Source organism: Propithecus coquereli, unplaced genomic scaffold, assembly GCF_000956105.1.
Source record: "Propithecus coquereli isolate 6110/MARCELLA unplaced genomic scaffold, Pcoq_1.0 Scaffold9, whole genome shotgun sequence".
Lineage (NCBI taxonomy): Eukaryota > Metazoa > Chordata > Mammalia > Primates > Indriidae > Propithecus > Propithecus coquereli.
The window spans coordinates 2278883-2302601 of NW_012155284.1; the positions used below are offsets into that span (position 1 = coordinate 2278883).

Sequence of the window (23719 nt, forward strand, 5' to 3'; positions counted from 1 at the left end):
CTTAAAGAAAACCAAAATAGAAGTACAACAGGTCCTCAAATAATGTCATTTCATTCAACATTGTTTCATTATAACATTGATGAGGGAAAAAAACAAAAATTGATTCTGGGCTGGGCCCACTGTCTGTGTTTTTGCATGTTTACTTGTTTTCCCACATCTATGCTGGTTTTTTCCAGGTACTACAGTTGCCTCCCACATCCCAAAGATGTCCCTGTTAGGTGAATTGGCATGTCTAAATGGTTCCAGTTGGAGTGAGTGTGGGTGTGCCCTGCAATGGGATGGCGTCGTGTCTAGCGCTGGTTCCTGCCTTGCATCCTGAGTTGCTGGGGTAGGCTCACACCACCTGCAATCCTGAATTGGGATAAGGGACTAAATAATTATCTTATTTTATTAATCTTTCTTAAGTGTATGTATAGCTTACATTTATTTCAATTTTAATACTGAAAGTGTTTGGGTCTTTATTTAGAAGTTCAGTGATGTTTTTGTGATCAGAAATATGCTATAGGAACTTAAGTCCTGTTTATATCAATTAGCCTATGGTAAAACTGGTTTCATTACACAGTTTCACTTAAAATTGCAATTTCCAAGGACCTACCAACAACATTAAGTGGGGACTTTCTATATACTGTGTTCATGGAGGGACATGTTCATATGCTGCATATGTATTATAAAGATGCCCACTTCTCTCCAAACTGATCTATAGGATCAGTGCAATTCCAATAAAAATCCCAATTTTTTTCCCCAAGGAACTGAGTAAGCTGATTCTAAAATAAAACAGAGGAACAAATGCTAAAGAAAGGTCAAGAAGTTCTATTAGAAAAATATGTGGAAAGAACTTTCCCTACTAGATGTAAGAAATTGTTAAAATGGAGGGAGACAAAAACCTGACCAGTAAAAAAGAGTCCAAAACAGCCCCATGAAAATATGGAAACTTAGTATGTGACAAAAAATTCTGTATATTGATGGGGGAATGATGGATTATTTGAAAACCGGTACAGAACAATAGAAAGACATGAGATTAGAATTCTACTTCACATCATACATAAAAATAAATTCTGGATAGACTAATGACTTAAATCTGAAAATCAAAACTTTTAAGGAATTATAGGAGAATATCTTTATGACTTCAGGGATTGGAAGAATTTCTTAAGTAAGGCACAAAAACACTCACCCATAAAGGAAGGACTGATACATTCAACTTCAATAAAATTAAACTTCATTAAAATTAAGACTTTTGGTCATCATAAGGCATCATATTAAAAGTGAAAAAACAAAAAATTAAGTAATCTCCTTTAAAATATTAGATTCATTATTTAAAAGTTCTGTGATACAAGTTCAATGTACTTAAAGTGTAGAATATCTTAAATTTTCTAGTAAATAAATCCCAATGTCTATTTCCAGTATTTAATTATATGTGTTAGGGGAAATTTAGATGCTTGAAAAGTCAAAAATAATATTAAGAGGACTTATGAGTATGGAGAAGTTTATTTCCACCATCCCTTCTAGAATGTCCTGCCTGACTACCATGGTTGTTTCCTGATCCAAATATCTATTTCAGCCACTCTTGGCTATTTTGGTCTGAGGTTAGGCAGCAACGCTACAACTCTGAGAGCCACTGACACCACTGAGCAAGCAACAGAAACACCAAGACCCTCAGGGCTTTGCTCTGGCATCTACTGAAATATAAAATATGATATAAGCTATTGGACTAGAAAATAAACTCCAAGTAAAAACTTCACTTTCTGGAAATGATGGGTAGATTCCTGTGGGTATTTCAGCCCAAGATATCAGAAAACAAAACTTACAAGGTAGGTTGTCTTCATTCCAGTGACAGTGCTCCAGCAGATTCCTATAGTTGAAGGCTAACAGAACAGGGCTACCTAATCACATACAGAATATCAAGGTCAAATTAATTATCTCCTTCCCAGAGTTTTGTTTAATACTGTTGGAGGTGGTGGTATAAACTGGGATAGTCCTTATGGAGAACAATTTTACAATACATGTTGAAATTTTTTAAACTTTTCAAATCACAGACATGAACAAAGCATGATCCTATAATAATTATGAATGTGACCTGGGGATGATATTTGGCTGACATGCATCTGCACAACCAAACTAGTTAATAATTTTGAAATAATAGTTAAACACTATTTCCCAGATCTGGATAAGTGCCCCTCTCACCATCCTGGACCCTCCATAAGGTCCCTCTAGACTAGGGTTGCCAGGTCAAATACAGGACACTCAGTAAAATTTGAATTTCTGGTAAACAACAAATAATGTTTTAGTATAAAACAAATATTGCCTAGGACATACTTACCCTAAAAAATTATTCATTGTTTACCTGAAATTCAGATTTAACTGGAAGTCCTCTACTTTTATTTGCTATGTCTGGCAACCCTACTCTACACTGCCATTCAATCCAGTAATTTAATGGACCACCAGATGTCTACTATGCCCTGCCCCAGAACTATAGCATGAGTTCTGATTGATCAATGGCTGTGAGACTCAGCACACCAAAAAAATCTCAGCTACTTTTTTTTTTGTTAGAGATGGGGTCTCGCTTTGTTATCAAGGCTGGTATTGAATTCCTGGCCTCATGCGACTCTCCTGCCTTGGAGTCCCAAAGAGCTGGGATTACAGGTGGAACCACTATGCCTGGCCAAAAAAACCCAACTTCTGGGAACCATCATTGGCCCCTTAGAGAAACGGGAGGGTTGGCCCATGTCCTACCATGCCTCCTTTCCAGTCCCTCATAGGCACCACAGGAGTCCCACATGCTCACCCCGTTCCCACAGTTTCCCTCTGTAGGAACTGCAGACTTCACAGGACTGTGGCTCAGAGAAAGCAGGGAGAGCCTTGGGAAAAAAGTAGATGAACAGTGACAGGAGCCACATGAGGTACCATTTGAGCCTTCCTGGGACAGGCGGAGTCTAGGGGAAGAATGGGGTATGCCCAGTGCAGGTTCACTTTCCTCCTCTATTTAAAAGCCCACTGAAAACCTGCTTTCCATGGCCATTAACATCAATTTATTTTAATTAACTACCTAAAATGAAAGCCCACTTAGATAATGCTTGCCCTGTGCCAGGAGCCATTCTAAATGTATATTCAATATCGTCTTCCCGATTTTTCAAGAAAACTAAGATCCAGGAGATTATTTAAAATTTAATTGAGAGAGGAGATGCCACACTTTTAACAAGATCTGCAGCCATCTGTTTTACGTGAAAAGTTAGATTTGATCTAATTAAATGCGACTCTCAGTAAATGATTTTAGGGGGAATTATTTATGGATTGAGACAACCACCCACTTACTGAATGAAAGGAGAAATTCAAATTGAGTTACCTAGCTGATTTTTGTTTTCTCTATAGTTTTCCAACTTTTCTACCATGAGCATTTTGAGGTCCCAATTCCACTTGCAAGAATAAATTCCATGAGGTACCATAACAGAGTTATTTATAACAGCAAAAAAAAAAAAAAATCAAAATAGAAAATTTTAAGATAATTATGGTACATCCATATTGAATACAATGAAGTCATTAAAACTTATCTTAAGATCTTTTTAAAATACAGAAAAATATTTGCATTATGACATTAAGTGAAAAAAGCAGGATATAAAATTCTTATATAAAAAAATCATGGCTATGTTTTTTAAAAATACAAGAAAAGACAAAGGAAATCTGCCAAAAGCTTAACAGATTTGGCAATTAAGGAACAATTTTCTCCCCTTCTTTCTCCCTTTCTTTGTATCCCAAATGTCAATCTATAACTTACTTGTAAATGGGTTTTGCAGCAATGAGAGGTACTAACAACCATTTACTAAATGCATACTATGTTAAGTATTATACAAAAAAGGTCTGGAGAAATTTTCACTGTGGTGTCAATTTCTTTTTTTTTTTTTTTTGAGACAGAGTTTCACTCTGTTGCCCAGGCTAGAGTGCCATGGCGTCAGTCTAGCTCACAGCAACCTCAAACTCCTGGGCTCAAGCGATTCTCCTGCCTCAGCCTCCCTAGTAGCTGGGACTACAGGCATGTGCCACCATGCCTGGCTAATTTTTTTTCTATATGTATATTTTTAGTTGTCCAGATCATTTCTCTCTATTTTTTAGTAGAGACAGGGGTCTCACTCTTGCTCAGGCTGGTCTCGAACTCCTAACCTTGAGCGATCCATCCGCCTCGGCCTCCCAGAGTACTAGGATTACAGGCGTGAGCCACCGCGCCCAGCCTGTGGTGTCAATTTCTACAAGAGCCTTGACAAGCAAAGACCAAGTGGGAAAATGAAAGAATATGAATAAAGAATTGGTCCACAAATCAGGAAAGGTGGTTTCTAGTGCAAAGTTTGGGTAAGCCAATACAATTCAGTTTCTCCCTCTCGAAAATGAGGGAGTTGAATTAAATGATCTCATGCACCAAATCCAGGCATATTTAGGATTACTTGGATATGTGGCCCTGGGTGGAACCAAAGGGAAGGGACTAAACTGACACCAGAGCTTTGTCCCAGATTTGCTTAGGAGAGGGAGGCTATGGAATTCACTTGCATGAAGTACTTGGGAAAAGTGGTGCCTGGTGAACCTGGTCAGGCTGTGGTCACTACTGTGGAAGTGGATTTTCAATGACAGGGAATCACAGTCACTGCTAAATAAAAGAAGAGGTGCTCTAGCTCATGGTCCTTGGGTCTGTCACTAGGTACACCAGAACGATGGTCAGTCATAGTATCGCTAAAGAAAGGAGATGTACAGCAGGAAAAAATAAAACTAAAATTGTCATATGTTAATTTCTAAGCCCTGGACAACAGCTAATTTTCTGGGGGGAAAAAAAGCTTTCTTCCTTGACAGGTATAAATATTGACATCTACTTTTAAAGAAGAATTATGGTAGAACTATTTTTATAACAGCTGCAGACTGCTGAGAAAGTTTGACAGTTTCAAAGTATTTTATTCCTTGAAAATGTCAATCAATGGCAGGTTACAGTAAGAGATTCCCAAGTATAAGCCTCCCCGAGGCAAGCTCTCAGCCAAATCCTTGCTCTTTTAACCCAAGGTGAACTATAAACAGAAAGGGGGAAGTGAGGCTGGAAGTGAGGCACAGGCTGCATTTAGGTAAGGACCTAAATCCTCTAGTGCCTGGGTGCTGCCTAGTCTACGTTCCCCAGAGTGTGAGAGCTGGCTGTTGCCCAGTTCAATACCATTATTTTACAGATGAGGAAACCAAGGACCAGTCAGTATGGTGGCCTGTCCAAGATGACAATAAATAATAGCAGAGTAGGATTTTAATTTACATCTCCCATGAGGCACTTTCCCACTATACCTGTATACCAAGAAGTAGTATGTAAGAAGAACTTTAAAAAAACAGAACAAAGAAAGTGCTAGAATAGAGAGAGATTATCTCTGGCCAGAGTGAGGGTGAGAAAGGAGGTAGTATTTTGTTGGGTCTTGAAGGATCAGTAGGAGTTCAATCAGCGGAGACAGGTAAGGGACAAGAAGAGAAAAGAGCAATGTATGGGGCAGAGACAGCCACACAGGTAAGAACACTTTTATCATACAAATGTCCTTCTCTATCCCAGGAGAAAGGGGCACCAGAGGAAGAAGTGCCAGAAAACAACGTTCAGCTGCCATTAATGTTTCTTCTAATTTTAATCCTTGGGCCCATGATCCAAAGATCATGCTATATGAAAAACACATTTATAGGATCTATGAGAATTTATAGCATCTATGGGAATACTTTAGCCATGGAGTTAAACTTAATGCTCATATTTTATTGTATGCATTATTATTTTTCTGCTTGGTAATTAGATACAAATAGTCAACAGCTTATAAATATTACTGTCAACTAGTCTTATTTTTACCTTTTCTATAGCCAAAGCAAGCATTTCTGGGACAGCTAGAAGTTTTTTGTACTGGGAGAAGGGAAGAAGTTGGGAAATTTTGTCTCCATTCTTACCAGCTTCAAGCACTGGTTCATGTAACAAATATGTGAGCACCTACTATGTGCCACACACAGTGCTTAGGACTGAAAGGCCTCGGCCTTTTCTTGATCTCAGAAGGGATTGTGCCCAGGATCTCAGTGTCCACCCTGGCCCAGCTCTAGAACACCTGGGCTGTGGATTTCCCCCTTGGGCTAGAGAGAGCCACATGGTTCAAGCACTTACTGGGAATCTTCCTGTTCTGCACATTTGACTCATTTCTTTCCCTTCCACAAATTGAGCTGTTAACCACATTTTCTCCTCCCCTCCCATACGTTTAATTTATATTATTTATATTAAAAAAAAATACCCACAAACTAAAAATCCAAACTTTATTTGCTGTCAAAATCCATCCATTAAAAAAAGTCATCTGGTTTAATAAGCAAACAATCCTGGGAAAGTTGAGGCTGCAGTGGGTATGATGGAGCTTCCCAAGGAGCATGTCTTGCTCTGCTTCATAGGGTGACAGGTGTGCTAAGATGCTGGTCCATTATCCCACAAGGTGGCAGGTGGGGTTTGGGCAGCTATAGCCCCTTGGCCAGCCTCCTTTGCCCCGGAGCAACGTCTTCCCCTTTTTATTCCAGTGTGCCATCAAAATATTACCATTTTCTATGTGTGCTGCCAAGTGAAAAAGGTTGGAAAACACTGCCTTGCCTTAGAATATTTCCCTTATGTTCAGGGAAATAGTTCAAGATTATCCAATTCCGGTAACCTCTGGCAGGTCACTTCCCCTTTTCGAGCTTTAGTTTGCTCACAAGTATGAAGAGGTGGTTACACTAAAAGATCTCTAATTTCCCTTCTAGTTCAACAGTAAAATTATTCTGTAAACTGTGAAATCCCCATATAATATCTTGAAAAATAACATTTTGTGAACAAAAGAGGCAAAAATTTAAAGCAAGACTTGGAGACTGCTAAAAGAATTCTAGCTAATCCTTATTGATTTAATGAATTTGATTAGGTGTGCCAGAGAGCTGTGACTAATCCGGGGATTACACCTAAACAAGAGAGGAACATTTCCTATTCTCTTCATGCTTATAGTGCACTGGGAAACACAAATCAAAAACGAGTGATCATAATTTAGTGGGATAAGTACTAAGATGGGGAGAAACACAGAATGGTGAGGGTACGAGAGGGATCCCCACCCCAGCCTGGATGAGGGAAGGCTTAGTGCAAGAGCTGACATCTAAGACAAGACTTGAACAAGCAGGAGCTGGGAGGTGGGGTGAGTGGGCTGTGGGCACGAGGCGGCAGTGGGTGGGGTGGGGAACGATGACATTTTAGGCAGAGTGAACACCATCTGCCAAGTCCCAGAGGCATAGTGACTTGGGAACAACAAGAAGTCCAATCTGGCTGGAGTGTAAAGCATGAATTCAAAAGGGAGAGTGACATGACAGGCGAGAGAAGCCCTGTGGCTGCACAGTAGAGAACACACAGAGGTGGGCAGGGTGGAGGTCGGAGATTCAGTGGCAGCCGCAGCTACAAATACTTAAGATTATGTAGTGAATCAGGGAAGGCGACCAAAAAAGAGGGTTTAAAAAACTATTCTTAAAACTGGGAGAACAAAAGTGGGTAGAAAGTTGGCTTGTTCAGAAGGACTATAATAAGTGCATATAATGCAGAATCCAGAAAAGTATACTTATAATTACATGTACAAAAGGCCATGTCTTAAAACTACATGATTATCAAAAGCAACAATGTCATTTAACTCTGAAATTATTTTCAGGGTGTATTTTATAATTAACACCCATAAAATATTTTAAATTGAATTTTACGTAAGTTCTTTCTCAACACTATCCTTACATATAAATTTACACCCTGAAAAATAGAATGCACTTCACCATAGCAACAATTCTATATCAACTCCTACTCAAGTTAGAGAAAGCATATGTAATAGAAATGAATATTCTGGAATATTCTGAGGTGCCTACTTGGAAAAAAAAATCATACCATTTATTTTGTAAAGATTTAAATATAAGAGTTCAATGTTTCTTTAAAACATTCCTGTAATTAGACAGAAAGCTATTTTTGTTCCTCAAATCTTGCTTTATTAAACAGTATAACATACTTTTTAAAAGAAAGAGGGAAAAAGAAAAAAAGAAAGAAAAAAAGAAACAACAACAAAAAAGACCAATGCCAAGGATAATATACTTAGGATCAAGTTGATGGGCATAGGAATGACAACAGAAAATGATTTTTAAGTGCCTTGTAAGTTAAATATAAACTAAGCTATTAAATATTAGAACTATATTCTTTTTTCAAGAAAAGCTATGCCCTACTGGTATTATGGGAACTGAAAAAGGAATTATAGTTACATAGTCTTCTTTTTAAAGATAACAAAAGGATTAGTACTTATTAACTTGTTTGATAAATAAGTAACACACAAACATCCTAACAAGAAATACACAAATTTCCTAACAAGAATGAACAAATTTATAGACCTTGGGTCTTAGGTTGCTGTGGTCTGAGCGCTCGTGTCTCCCCCCAAGATTCATATGTTGAAATCCTAACTCTCAAAGTGATGGTATTAGAAGGTGGGGGCCTTTGGAAGTGTTGAGGTCATGAGAGTCTACAAGAGACCCCTTGCCCCTTCCACCATGTGAGTACACAGCAAGAAGGTGCCATCTACAAACCAGGAAACAGGCCCTCAGCAGAAACCAAGCCTGCTGGTACCTTGACCTTGGACTTCCCAGACTCCAAAACCATGAGAAATAAATTTCTGTTGTTTATAAGCTACTCAATCTATATTTTGTTATAGCAGCCCGAACAGATTAAGATACGGGTTATATACCACCAAGTCTTTGTATGATATCGAAATGCTGTATTAAACTGGACATAATTCAAAGCATCTCCTTTCACTTCCCACTCTTAAGGCCCACCAAATTCACCTACCACATATCTCTGTCATCCTTGCTCACAGCCTGGGGTAGAACACTTTGTTACAGTCCCAACTTCCTCCTGTTCTGGGATTCCTTTCTCTGATCTACTCTCCAACTGCTCCCCTACACCTCAATTCTCTCGCTGTCCTCAGAAAAATTCCCCAATATTTCTGTTTCTAATCACTTTGTTTACCATTTCCTTCATATGTGAAATGAAGGCTTAAAAGTGAAATCGAGCTGTGTGTTACTCCCCTGCAGCCCTCTCATCTGGGGACTGAGCTCTCTGCCACAGAAGTTCTTTGCTTCTTTCGGGCCTTACCACCTCTGCTCGTCCTCACTGCGGGCATCTGCAAACTTCCAGGTCACCGGTCCCCACTCCTTGCAATCTTGGACATCTGGATCAATGCCGTCTTCCACGACAAATGCTGCTGTTATCTTAGATGATTTCAACATTCACATCGACGACTCTTTGTCAAACTCTGTTCCTTGATCTCTTCATCTCCAAAGGGGTCCAAAGACCCCTTGTGTTACCTACCTTCCATGGCCACACCTACGATCTTGCCATCTCCCAGAAGAACACTACCTCTGAAATCTTAAAGTCAAGCATTTCACTGTTTGATATAACCTCTCTCACTACTACTCCCTACATATTAATCCTTTGACCCCAGCACCATACTATTTTACTCTGTGTTGATGAAGACCCTCTCTAAGATTAAACTCTGGTCAGACTTCTCCGAGCCCTCTTCTAAGTGAGGTCTCAACTTTGGCATATAAAAACTACAGACTCTGAGCACAAATGATTTTCTCTATTCTCCCCACTTAGAAACTTGAGCACCAGCATAGTTTCTAACAGTTCAAGGGCTACATCCTTAGGATGACCCCAGCCCCGTTTAAAATGCCCGAGAAAGCTCAGTGTTGTCAGAATTCACTGTTCTAGCCAAAACTTGGTGATAGGCAGATGGACCCCTGAAGCCCTTCTTAGAACAGTTATTTTAGAAAGTTTCCAATTATAAATACTTTCTCTACCCCTTTGAGATGTAAATTTTCTAACTAGAACTGTCTTCCCAAGGACTGGAGAGCTGGCTCTTTGAAAGGTGGTATTTAAGTGGTATAAGCACCAATTAGTAAACCCAAATGGGTTTCCCATTAACCACCCTCACACAGCCCCCAGCCTATTACCCCTCACTAATCCGTCATTCTCTCCTTAAAATGCCCAGTCACCTCTGCGCAAATCAAAGTTGAGTTCAATTCATGTTGGACTCTTCCATATTACAATAGTATTACTGAATAAAATCTATCCTTACCACTTTAACTAGTGTCCAGCTCTAGTCAGCTTTGACAATGTAACTTACACACCCTAAAAGTTCACTCTTTGTGAAGTGAATTGGTTTCTTCCTTATCTGAACACTTCTTTCTTTATACTCTATGCTCCAACCTTGCTCAACATCTTTCAGTTCCTTGAATTTATCCTGCTATGCCTCACTTCCAGCCTTTATGATGCCGGTTCCTCTACCTGGAATACTCCCCTCCCCTTCTCTGGTGTGCACAGACTCATTCTTCAGTTGATATCTCATCCCTGGGGAACCTCCCTGAGTGCTCCTTCCTGACTGGGTTAGGTCGACCTGCTGTCTATTGCCAGGACACACTGGTTTCCTGTATCACGGCACTCACCAAGCTGTATTATATTAGCCTATCTTCTCTGGGAGGGTAGGGAAGAGTTCTGTCTTACTTACCACTCTCTGTTCCTAATACTCACTTCATTACCTGGAGCATAGGCACTCAGTGTGCATGTGTTAAATAAGTAAGTATTTAGGATCATTAATGTTCTCTAAGAGAGCTCTAGCCCAGATAATGAGAATTCTCATCACTGGAATCAGGTGAAACATCTGTGATTCTTTCACAGAACTTTTGAAAATAGTAGAACACAGGACAAAGCATATACACTAATAGGGACTTGCAAAACCATAGATTCCAATCCCATAAGCATACTTGGGTATTTACAAATACAAAATATTTTTATTAGGTTACCTAGGTTAACTAATTAGGACCAATCGTTTAGTTGCTAAATTTTTCCATCTATGGATAATCTTTCATTGGAAATAGCACCAATTCCATATTTAGTGGTAAACATAAAACTATGCCCAGGATTAGTCCATCTAAAGCCAAAGTTAAAATTTGGGTGATGTTTAATTATCAACACATTTATTTAGTATTTAAGAGTTTGGGATGTTATCGACTTTTAGTTATTTTTTGGCATAATATGGTACTTACTGATAAATTTGTACTATTGGGAACATACTGATCCTGTTCTCCCAGCAACATGTCAATTACAGGGTGCCTGCCATTTTTTATTATGATTTTCTTTTCTTCTCGTACAGTTGGTCTGCAAAAAGAAGTTATGTTACAATTTACCAGGCAAGGAAATAGCCTTTTAAGAAAACCCCTAAGACAGCATGAAAAATTTCAGTATGCAGTTTGTAAGACAAACAACAAAACCTTAAATATAGATTTTTAAGAACATGTATCCAGAATAAGGCTCTGAGTGTAAAAGTCAAATTTTAACTGTAAAATAAAACTGGGAAAGTAATTATTACAGTAATAGTGCACTGAAGCATAAACTTTAGAAGAGTCTTATGACAATTCTAATATTGCAGTTTATCTTTATACAATCCCTTTTCTTTTTAAAGAATTTTTTTAAGAGATGGGGTCTTGCCATATTGCCCAGGCTGGAGTGTCATGGCTATTCAAAGGTGCAATCACAGTACACTAGAGCCTTGAACTCCTGGGCTCAAGTGATCTTCCTGCCTCTGCCTCTCGAGTAGCTGGAAATATAGGAACATACTACTGCACTCGGCTTTATCTTTCATATTTCTATTATTGCCTAAGATCAAATCAATATTTTCGTTAGTAAAGATAACAGTTCAGATTATTGCTGCTTAAATTATTTTCAGTAATAAGTATAACAAAGGAAATCATGTAAAATTATTTCTAAATTCATTATATCAATATAAACTTGTTATGTGTTGAACTTGGAAACAAAATGACCTAAAATTTTCATATTGTGCTTAATTGAAACATCTTTCTATGGTCTTTAGTATCTTTCACTTTTGATACAAAAATTATTTTTTTGCCTTGCTGTTCTTCATGCTTTTTAAAACCTCTATATCCTGCTTTTATCTACAGCCTTATCTATATATCCAGGTCGCTCTGAGCCCTGCCCTACTCTCAGGTCTCCTCTCCAGAGGTTATCACTGAAACTAGTTTGGTGACTTCCTAGCAACCTTCTTCTATGCATTTATGTTTATATATGCATTGTACTGGTTCTGTTTTCTTTTTAAAAAATCATACTGTAATATATCATTCTGCAACTACTTTCTAAAAAATTTCAATAACTTTATTTTTAACCCTCAGTATAAATAAAAAATAGATTTTCACCATCTACCATCTGAGTCCAATGGACCCTTTTATTTAATTTACAGAAGTAAGAATAAAGCAATAGTTAAAAAAGAAAAATCTCATGACAAATTTTAATAAGAATTTAAAGACAGCAAATCTCAAATTTTTATTCTATATTTTCCTGGTTTTCAAAGTATATATACCTGGAATGGGCAACACATTCTGAATGTAACTGCTCATCGGCTGTCAAGCATGTCCCTGGAACATACTCATTTGTAAATACTAAATTCTGGTTTGCACTGACTACATAGTAAATTCTAAATTTCAATACATTTCTAATAGGTTCTAGTTCATGACTTCTCGTTCTTCTCACACTTGCATCAACAAAAATGCAACACTTGAAGAATTTTTTGAAATGCTTTAAAGCTCATAATTTTCTTGAAGAGAGGAAAGCTATCTTCTTTGCTCCATAATTGCAAGGCATTTTCATTTTTAGATTTATGAATACCAATTAGAATAAATCAAATGAATACTTTCATTTCTACATGATTTATTTCCTTTCAATCTCCTGCCTGTCCGCCTACAAACTGTAACAAGTAAATTTTAGTGAACAAATATAATAAAGGATAGAAGGATACCACGTCTTTTAGCAAAACAGGATGGTTCGAGTTCTTGTCACCAAATATTGCATGATAAATGCTTCCTACAGAATGACTACATGGATGAAAATAACACATTTCATTTTGCCCTTACAAATACATTATTCACACATTGATTCTTGAGTTTGGGAAAATTCATCTAGGATATTGTCATCTAAACACTTAGATTTTGTTTATACAAGAAATTCCACCATCATCATTAGTATCCAGAGCATTGGGACCTTTCTCTTCACATTGATCTTCTGATTAACCTAATAAATGTGCAATGCCTTCTGTCAATTGTTTTCTCTTGCTATTATAGGTGAAAAATGAAAAATTCTGAATTCTTGACTGTGTTCAATGAGCTAGAAGCAGATGCCAATGGTGGCATCTGTGTTCTTTTGTATCTTCTTGAAAGATCATGTAACGCATTAGGCAATACAGTAAGAAAATGGAAGGATGATGTGATAGTGATTTTTTTCCTCTCACTTTTGTATCATCGTTCTCCTGTTTTCTTTTTATGTTAGACTTTTATGGTGTAGTTGGAATAACTGATAAACAATGTTGAAATAATCCCCAGCACGATGAAATAACAAAATGTTTCAAGATATAAGAAAAATAAAATCACTAAAGATCCCAAAATACTAGATTTATAAAAGGGTCCAATGGAGCCACAGGATAAATGTAAGACAGAATAAGTTTTACTCTCCTTTTTAAAAAACAAACAGTAAACTTTTTCTTTGTTCCTTGGAAAACCTTTAAGAAACTGCAATTATGTCCAATGAACTCTTACGGTATGATATACTGAAGATTAAGGATCATTTCTTGTCAGAGCTTCAGGATTCTTTTGAAGTTGCTACATCATGAGTTAACTCTACTGTTAAACATTTAGGCTATGTCCTAATTTTTACCGCTGTAAACAATGCTGCAATGAATAACGTTATATGTATCTCCACATGTACGTGTCCAAGTGTTTCCCTGAGCTAGAGGAAATTCTTGAAGTGGAATTTCTAAGTCATAGGGTATGCCTATATTTTTATTTTAATAGATAAGAGCAGCTATACCAATTCACCTTTCCACAAGCAAGATGTGAATGCTGACTTTTTCATACCTTCACCTAGAGTTGGTATTATCAAACTTTTTAATTTTTGACAATGTGATGGGTGAACAGTGTTATATTACTGTTTTAATTTGCACTCATTGATTACTAAGATTGAACATCTTACCAGTTTTTTGGCCATTTGTTGGTCTTTTTCAGCATCCTACCAATGACCTCCTCGAGTTGATTCATAACTTTCACATATAAACACAGTTCTGACCTTACTCATAACACCAAGAAATACTACTTTCCTAAATACTTAAATTCTTCTTCTTCAATATACCTGGCTGATAAAATCCCAAGAATGTACTCTCACATTTTTCAAAGAAAGTGACTACAGTATCTCCTGAGTAAATAATTTGTAATTTGTATGTTGGAGAGAGATGCTTAAAATTACAAGAAAAGGATAGCTTTGGGATTTTAGAGTATAATTCTGAAGACAGAATTCTTATCTAGGTGAGTTATGAATTTACTATAAAAAAGCATTTATAAGTGATATCAATTTTAAAATAAAATCATAGGTGCTCTGCCAAGTGAAATCAATACATCATATTCATGACATTGATATGACTTCTCAGGAAGCTTTTTATCTTAGAATAAAATTGAGTGATTTGTTCTGCACTAAAATTTACACTGACTTATTCTGTTGCTATCAAAATTATTTAATGACAAAACACTCCCTGCTAGAGTCAGAAGCAAAGGATAATTCACAGAACTGGGATGATATATTAGGATGGAATGACTAGTCAGAGCAAGAAAAATATGAAAAACATATTGATGCTATCTTACGGTAGTGAAGGAAAAAGAACTAAGGAAATCTAGATAGTTCTTAGGAAGAATAAAACATTTGAACTTGAACAAATTTATTTTATTTTGTATTTTAAAACTACATCTCTCTTTTAACTGCCCCAGAGAAACAGTACAAAATCTCTATTAGTAAAACAGTACACTATTGATAAGAACTTTTGCCTAAAGGTTTACCCTGCAGTGAATAAGATATCCTAATAGCATTTGGAAAGAAAAGATGCAATTATGAAGCCAAATAATCAATTTGAACTGCAATAGCTCAAATGCATTGAAGTTTTTTAAAAAGCTGGAAATCTAAGACAAATACGTGTAAATTTCAGGTATGTACATACTAGTTTAAAATGTATTTTACAAAGAAGTTTCCTATTTCATGGCTATTTACATTCAATTTCATTTTTGCCAAAAAAGAGACTGATGACATTACCAAAAGGCTATGGTTTGATTTATTTAGATATTTTTCAGATGGATTTTTCTTAATATAAAATATATGGTAACCAATTCAGAAAATTTTTTAGCATGAGAAATATTTTCTAAATGTCTTACTGATTGCCTAGATGATTTGAAACAATCCTCCTACTGAGGAAAAACAAAAAAGTTGGACAACATATAGAAAACAGCTACCCAAAGGTACCTGATAACTAATAAGATGGCAAGAAATTATCAAGCCAGGATCTGGGTGGGACAGAGGCCCAGGAAGGAGCCATTTTCCCCTGTCGATGTTTGCTAATTTCTGAGGGAATAGCTGAGGCTGAGTGCTATGGACAGTTTGCTCTGGAATAAGACACTGAGGGGCTATACACCAGCATAAGAGTGTATCTGAAGTAGAAAGTGTAGCTCACCTTTGAATCACCTCAACCCCTGATTTGTATTAAGTGATGCTAGATTGTTACTGTCCTGAGAGGTCTGATAAAAGCAAAAGTAACTCTTTTGGAATGAGTATAACATCAAATTATTTTGCCCAGTATAATGCCCAGTAGATAACCAAAATAACCAGACATTCAAGGAGATACATGAATGAAAACTAGCAGAAACAACAAACAATAGAAACAGACCCACAGGGACTCCAGTTATTTCAATTATCAGACATAGGCTTTAAAATAACTATGTTTACTGTGTTCAAAGAGATAAGCTGTAAGATTGAGAATTGACAGAGAAGTAAAAAATGATTTTTTAAAAAGAATTAATATGGCCATGGAAAGTACTAACAACCTATAAGTTCAGATATTTCTATTAAAGAAATTTTATAATACTTAAGTCATTCTGATTTTTAAATAGTTTAACATCTGTAAATAATAATAGCTGCTATTACTAAGTAATTATCTGCCTGGCCCTATATATCTTTATCTCATTTAATCTGCACATTTCTGAGGTATTATTTTATCTGTGCAGTAACCAAGGATCATAGAGGTTATGTAACTTGCTTAAGGTGAGCTATTAAATGAACAAGCTATTATTCAAATATGTGCCCGTCCAATCCAAAGTCTACACTCTGAAGGACATACATAGAGATTTGAATTTTACTTATGTAAATCAAGGGGCCTCTAGATATATATATAGATACAGATATAGACAAATATAGATATAGATACACACACACACACACACACTAGAAGATGTCAAAAGAACAAGGAGAAGCTGCAAACCGAAAAAATTTAGGATCAAACTTGCATATAGCAGATGCTCTAAAAATATCTTTTAAATCTGATGAGTCTAGGGATTAATTGCATAGTTTTACAATGATATAATGAGGGATACATTTTCACTCCTCAGATAGATTTTGCCAGAACTATATCTCAATGAAGAATTCCTACAACTTAAAGATTTACCTCATTTACCAATTCATAACTTTACTTTTCACAATTTTACGTATGCACACCTGAGACTTAAGAGTACACAGCTAGTTAAACTGTGACAGAGAATGGGCTAGAACCAGCCCTGACATCAAAGCTGGATTCCGATTATTACATCACACGGAAAACCATATATTATTTTAAATTATACATTACGTATGTACGTTTAGGTGTACATACAGACACATTGACATAGATATGAAAATTTCAATTTGGTTCAATGGAGCAAAACACATTATATAGATGTCCTTGTTTCACTATCAGCAGCAGAAAATGGCAGAAGGCCACTTGAAGTATAAGAAGGGATAAATCAGGCATAAGTCTTTTTCAATGGGAGGAGCTTTATCTGAACATGCACTAAATGCACAGGTTGTAGCCATCCTCCATGTAATTCAGAAACAGAATCCATTAAAAGTTTGCTTCATAAGTCTTGTTTACCCCAACAGAACTCCTACTAACATTGCAAATGTATAAGAAAAAAATCAAATCAATTGAAGGTAGATTCTTAGTCTTCCAGAACTAGATCCAGCTAAAGTAAATTTACATATCTCATCTTTACAGATGATAAATAGGATATAGTTTTTCTCCATTAACTGTACTGCAAAGTTTCAGCTCTAAAATGCCTATTTTGGAATTTCCCATTCCAAAATGGCAGCATAGAGGCATGTTGGCTTTACTCCCCACCCTCCCCTCACCCCCCATGAAAACCAAAAACAAATATACAGTACCAAGATACACACCAGCAACAACCCAGAGCTCAAGTACGAGGATGAGACAGTTCCTTGGGCCACAGAGAAAAACTTTGAGCAGATGGTAGGAGAACTGGACTTCTACATCTGCAATGCCTCTACCCCCATTCTGCCCAGAACTAAGTACGTGGAAAATCTCTCCCCAACTAACAATTTCTACATGGGAAAAAATGAAACTGAAATTGTCAAGCAGCTTCCCCACCTTCTTGTGTTACCTAGCAGAAGATCTGTCCTTGTCCTTGCCTTAACCCAGAGGTAGCATTGTGGCTGTCTGAAGGGAGAAATATCCCTGAGGACAGGCAGAGATAAATGGAGAGGTACGGCTACCATCCCAAGCCCCGGAAACTTGGCTCTGTAACTTGGGCAAAGGAGATGTCAAATCAGAGTGGCTGTTGAGCATCACCAGGCTATAGGAGGTATGTTCTCCAGGTCCCCTGGGCATGGCCCCTTGCAAGTCTTCCCAAACTGCCGCGACAATCCCTTTGGGACCTCCCCCATTTGGGATTGGCAGTATATCAACTATTTACTAGAGCCAAGGCGAACCTGGGCTTAAAGGCACCACTAGAGCCAAAAAGGAGGCAGCAATCTAGCAGTGAAGAATCGCTAAGCAAATATATTCAATAAAAAACAAAACAAGCCAGAAGGTGAAAAAACTGGAATAACTAATCTTCAACGCAAAGACACAGACGTATACCCACCAGAAACAACAGCAAACAAAGAATCATGACCTCCCCAAAAGGACAAAGTAACTGATCCTAACGCGATAGTGATTTGTGTGTTTTTTGATTAAGGATTCAAAATAGCAGTTTTAAGGAGACTTGGTGATCTCCAAGATAACACTTGAAAAGCAATTCAGAAATTTATCAGAGAAATTTAACAAAGACTGAAATAATATTTCGACAAATCAAACAAATCTTGGAACTTAGAAATACATTTGCTAAACTGAAGAACTCTTTAGAGGTTCTCAACAGTAGAATGAACTAAGCAGAGGAAAGAATCAGTGAGCTTGAAGACTGCCTATATGAAAATACAGTTAGAGGAGGGGAAAAAAAAAAAAAAAGGAATGAATACTGCCCAAAAGATACAGAAAATTACCTCACAAGACCAAATCTAAGAATTATTGGTGTTCAAGAGGGAGCTGAGTAAAAACAAGGGGTAAAATGCTTACTCGAAGAAAGAAAACTTTCTAAAACATAAGATGTAAATATCCAGGTATAGGAAGGTCTTAGAACACCAAACAGATTCAACGCAAATAAGACTACCCCCAAGTATATAATAATCAAACTCTCAAAAAGGAAAAAGGAAAAAGAGAAGATCATAAAAGCAGCAAGAGATAAGAAGCAAATAACATATAAAGAAGGTCCAATTTATCTGGAAACAGACTTCTCAGCAGAAACCATACAGGTCAGAGGGAGTGGAAAGACATTTTCAGAGTGCTCAAAGAAGACTGCCATCCAAGAATACTGTATCCAGAAAAATTGCCATTCAAATTTCATATTGAAGGAGACATAAAGTCTTTCCCTGACAAACAAATACTGAGAGAATTAACCACCATCAGAACCATCTTGCAAGAAATGCTAAAAGGAGTTCCTTCAATCTGAAAGAAAAAAACACCAACATGCAAAAGAAAATTTTTCAAGGTATAAAACCCACTGGCAAAATTAAGTAAACAGAAAAACACAGAATACTCTATTACAGTATTAGCAGTGTGCAATCTACTCATAGTCTAGTATGAAGCCCAAAAGACAAATTAAAGACCACAACAGCTACAGAAACTTGTTAAGAGATAAGTAATATAAAAATGTGTAAATCGAAACAACTAAAAGTCAAAATGGGGGGATGGAGTTAAGTCTAAAAATTTTTGTGTGCATTTTTACCTTTGTTTCTATTCTTTGTGATCTAAGTTGTCACTCTCTAAAATAACTTATTAAATCTGTAAGATTTTCTTGCAAGCTTCATGGTAACTATAGCACAAAATCCTATAATAGATTCATGACAAATAAAAAAGTAACATATTAAAACATACTACCAGAGATAATCACTAAACCACAAAGGCACACAGCAAGAAAGGAAGAAAGAAGTCTCAAACAACTGGAAAACAAGCAACAAAATGGCAGTACTAAGTTCTTACTTATCAATAATAATGCTGAATGTAAATGGTCTCTATTCTCCAATTAAAAGGCATAGAGTGGCTGAATGGATAAATAAACAAGACCCAACTAAATGCTGCCTTCAAGAAACCCACTTTGCCTGTAAAGACACACAAAGACTGAAAGCGAGGGGGTAGAAAAAGATATTCCATGCAACTGGAAACCAAGAAAAGAACAGGAGTAGCTATACTCCCATTAGATAAAATAGATGTCAAAGACTATTAAAAAAGACAAGGAAGGTCACTGTATAATGAAAACGGAGTCAGTATCAGCAAGAGAATATGGCAATTATAAATATCTATGCACCCAACACCACAGCTCCCAAACATAAAGCAAAAATTAGTAGACCTAAAGGGACAAACAGACTGCAATACAATAATAGGAGACTTTAAAATCCCACTCTCAATAATGAACAGATCAACCACACAGAAACAGTAAACTACATATTAGATCAAACAGGTCTGACATACACAGAATATTTCACTCAACTGCTGCAGAATATACATGCTTTTCATCAGCACATGGAACATTCTCCAGAAGAGACCATATCTTAGGACACAAAAAAAGTCTGTACGAATTCAAAAAAATACAAATCAAATCAAGTATCTTTTCTGATCACAATGGAATAAAACTAGAAATTAATAACAAGAGGAACTACAGAAAATACACAAACACATGGAAATTGAACAACAGGCTCCTGAACACCAATTGGTCAATGAAGAAATGAAGAATGAAATTTAAAAATTTCTTAAAACAAATAAAAATGGAAACTCAACATATCAAAATCCATGGGATACAGCAAAGCAGTACTAAGACGAAAGCTTACAGCAATAAATGCTTATATCAAAAGGTAGAAAGAAAGCAGGTGTGGTGGCCTGTAATCCCAACACTTTGGGAGGCTGAGGCGGGAGGACTGCTTGAGGCCAAGAGTTCAAGACCAGCTTGGGTGACAAAGTGAGACGCTGTCTCTACAAAAAATTTTAAAAATTAGCTGGGTATGGTAATGCATTCCTGCAGTTCTAACTATTTGGGAGGCTAAGGCAGGAGGATTGTTGAAGCCCACGAATTTGAGGTTATAGTGAGCCATGATCATGCCACTGTACCCTAGCCTGGGCGAGATACTGCCTCAAAAGGAAATTGGAAAAATAAAAAAGTAGAAAGAGTTCAAATAAAGAACCTAACAATGCACCTCAAAGAACTAGAAAAGCAAGAATGAACCAAACCCAAAATTAGTAGGAGGAAAGAAAGATCAGAGAAGAAATAAATGAAATTGAGACTGAGAAAATACAGAAGATCAACAAAATGAAAAGCTGGATTTTTGAAAAGATAAAACAAAATCGACAAACTTTTAGCCACACTAGGAAAAAAAAGAGAGAAGACCCAAATAAATCAGAAACAAAAAAGAAGAATTAACTGAGACCTCAGAAATACAAAGCATCACTAGAGACTATTATGAACAATTATATGTCAACAAATTGGGAAACCCTAGAAGAAATGGATGAGTTCTGGGACACATACAACCTATCAAGATTGAACCATGAAGAAATAGAAAACCTCAATAAATAAATAAAGCATAACAAGATAGAAGATATAATAAAAAGTCTCCCATCAAAGAAAAGCCCAGGACCCAATGGCTTCACTGTTGAATTCTACCAAACATTTAAAGAATACCAATCCTACTCAAACTCTTCAAAAAAAAAAAAATGAACAGGAGGGAATACTTCCAAACTCATTCTATAAACCCAACATTATTACCCTGATACCAAAACTAGACAAGGACATGACAAAAAAGGAAAACTATAGGCCAATATCACTGATGACCACAGATACAAAAATCCTCAACAAAATACTAGCAAAACAAATTTAACAACATATTATAAAGATCATTCACCATGATCAAGTGGGATTCATCCTAGGGATGCAAAGATGGTTCAACATATGTAAATTAATAAATGTGATACATTACATTAACAGAATCAAGAACAAAAACCATATGATTGTTTCAATAGATACTAAAAAAGAATCTGATAAAATACAACATCCTTTATAATCAAAATGGGTGTAGAAGGAACATACCTCAAAATAATAAAGGCCATAAACAACAAACCTAAATCTAACATAGTACTGAACAGGGAAAAACTGAAGGCCCTTCCTATAAAGACTGGAACAAGACAAGGATGCCCATTTTCACTTCTGTTTTATTCAACACAATAGTAGAAATCCTGGCCAGAGCATTTAGGGAAGAGAAAGAAATAAACGGTATCCAAATTGGGAAGGAATTAGCCTTGTTCCCAGACAACATGATCTTACATCTAGGAAAACCTAAAGACTCCACCAAAAAACTGTTAGAACTGATAAACGAATTTGGTAAAGTTCCAGGATACAGAATCAACATGCAAAAATCAGTAGCATTTCAATATAGCAACATTGAATAATCTGAAAAAGAAAACAAGAAAGCAGTCCCATTTATAATAGCTATAAAAAATATAAAATATCTAGGAATCAATCTAACCAAAGTGAAAGATCTATAGAAGGAAAACTATAAAACTCTGAACAGAAAAAAAAAAAAAGGGAAGATAGTCCATGCTCATGCATTAGAAGAATACTGTGAAAATGATAATATTACCAAAATCAGTGTACAGATTCAATGCAATCTCTATCAAAATGCCAAAAGAGTCTTCACAGAAATGGGGGAAAAAAACCTTAACATTTGTACAGAACCACAAAAGGTCCCAAATGGCCAAAGCAATCCTGTGCAAAAAGAACAAACCTGGAGGCATCACACTACTTGACTTCAAAATTTACTACAAAGCTATAGTATCTAAAATAGCAGGGTACTGGAATAAAAATGGACAAATACACCAACAGAACAGAACAGAGAAACCAGATATAAATCAGTGCATTTACAACTGACTGACTTTGACAAAGGTGCAAAGAATATACAATGGGGAAAGAACAGTCTTTTCATGGTGTGGGGAAAATTGGATAACTGTATGTAGAAGAATAAAACCATACCTCTATCTCTTACCATACACAAAAATCAAACCAAAATGGATTAAAGATGTGAATCTAAGACCTGAAAAAATCAAACTACTAGAAGAAAATTGAGAAAACCTCTCTAAGACACTGGAAAAGATTTTTTGTGTTAACACCTCAAAAGCACAGGCAACCAAAGCAAAATTAGACAACTGAGATTACATTATATCAAGCTAAAAAGCTTCATCACAGCAAAGGAAGTAGTCAACAAAGTGAACAGACAACCCACAGAATGGGAGAAAATATCTGCAAACTATCCATCTGATAAGGGATTAATAACCAGAAAATATAGAGAACTCAATAACAATAATTAAGGAGCTTATTAGCCCCCCCAAAAAATCCAATTAAAAAATAGGCAAGAGATAGGAACATTCACAGAATAAGAAAAAACAATCCTAAATTACATATGAAATCAAAAAAGAGCCTGAATAGCCAAAGCAATTCTAAGCAAAAAGAACAAAGCTGGAGGCATCACGTTACGACTTCAAATTACACTACAAGGCTATAGTAACCAAAACAGCATAGTACTGGTGTAAAACACACAGATCAATGAAACAGAATAGAGAACCCAGAAATAAAACCATATACCTACAACCAACTGATCTTCAACAAAGCAGACAAACATACACTGGGGAAAGGACATCCAATTCAATAAATGATGCTGGGAAAATTGAATAGCCATGTGCAGAAGAATGAAACTAGATCCTTCTCTCTCACCATATATAAAAATTAACTCAAGATGGATTAAAGACTTAAATATAAGACCTAAAACCATAAAAATTATAGAATAAAACCTAGGAAAAACTCTTCTGGACACTGGTCTAGGCAAAGAATTTATGACTAAGACCCCAAAAGCAAATACAACAAAAATAAAAATAAATAAATGGAACTTAATTAAACTAAAAAGCTTCTAACACAGCAAAAAATATAATCAGCAGAGTAAATAACCTACAGAATGGGAGAAAATATTTACAAGCTATACATCCAACAAAGGAGTAATATCTAGAATCTACAAGAACTCAAATTAGTAAGAAAAAAACTCCATTAGAAAGTGGACAAAAGACACAAACATTTTTCAAAAGAAGATATACAAATGGCGAAAAAGCAAATGAAAAAATGTTCAACATCACTAATCATCACGGAAATTAAAACCACAGTGAGA

At 36.3% G+C, this 23719-nt stretch overlaps 1 protein-coding gene across 1 annotated transcript in view; it reads right to left on the reverse strand.

The window, feature by feature from the left end:
• MSH3 (mutS homolog 3) overlaps positions 1 to 23719 on the reverse strand; it is a 209051-nt gene that overhangs the window by 50971 nt on the left and 134361 nt on the right. Inside the window, exon 19 of the mRNA XM_012664615.1 lies at positions 11104 to 11215. Coding sequence (XP_012520069.1) covers positions 11104 to 11215 — 112 coding nt within the window. The remainder of the gene's footprint in view (positions 1 to 11103; positions 11216 to 23719) is intronic.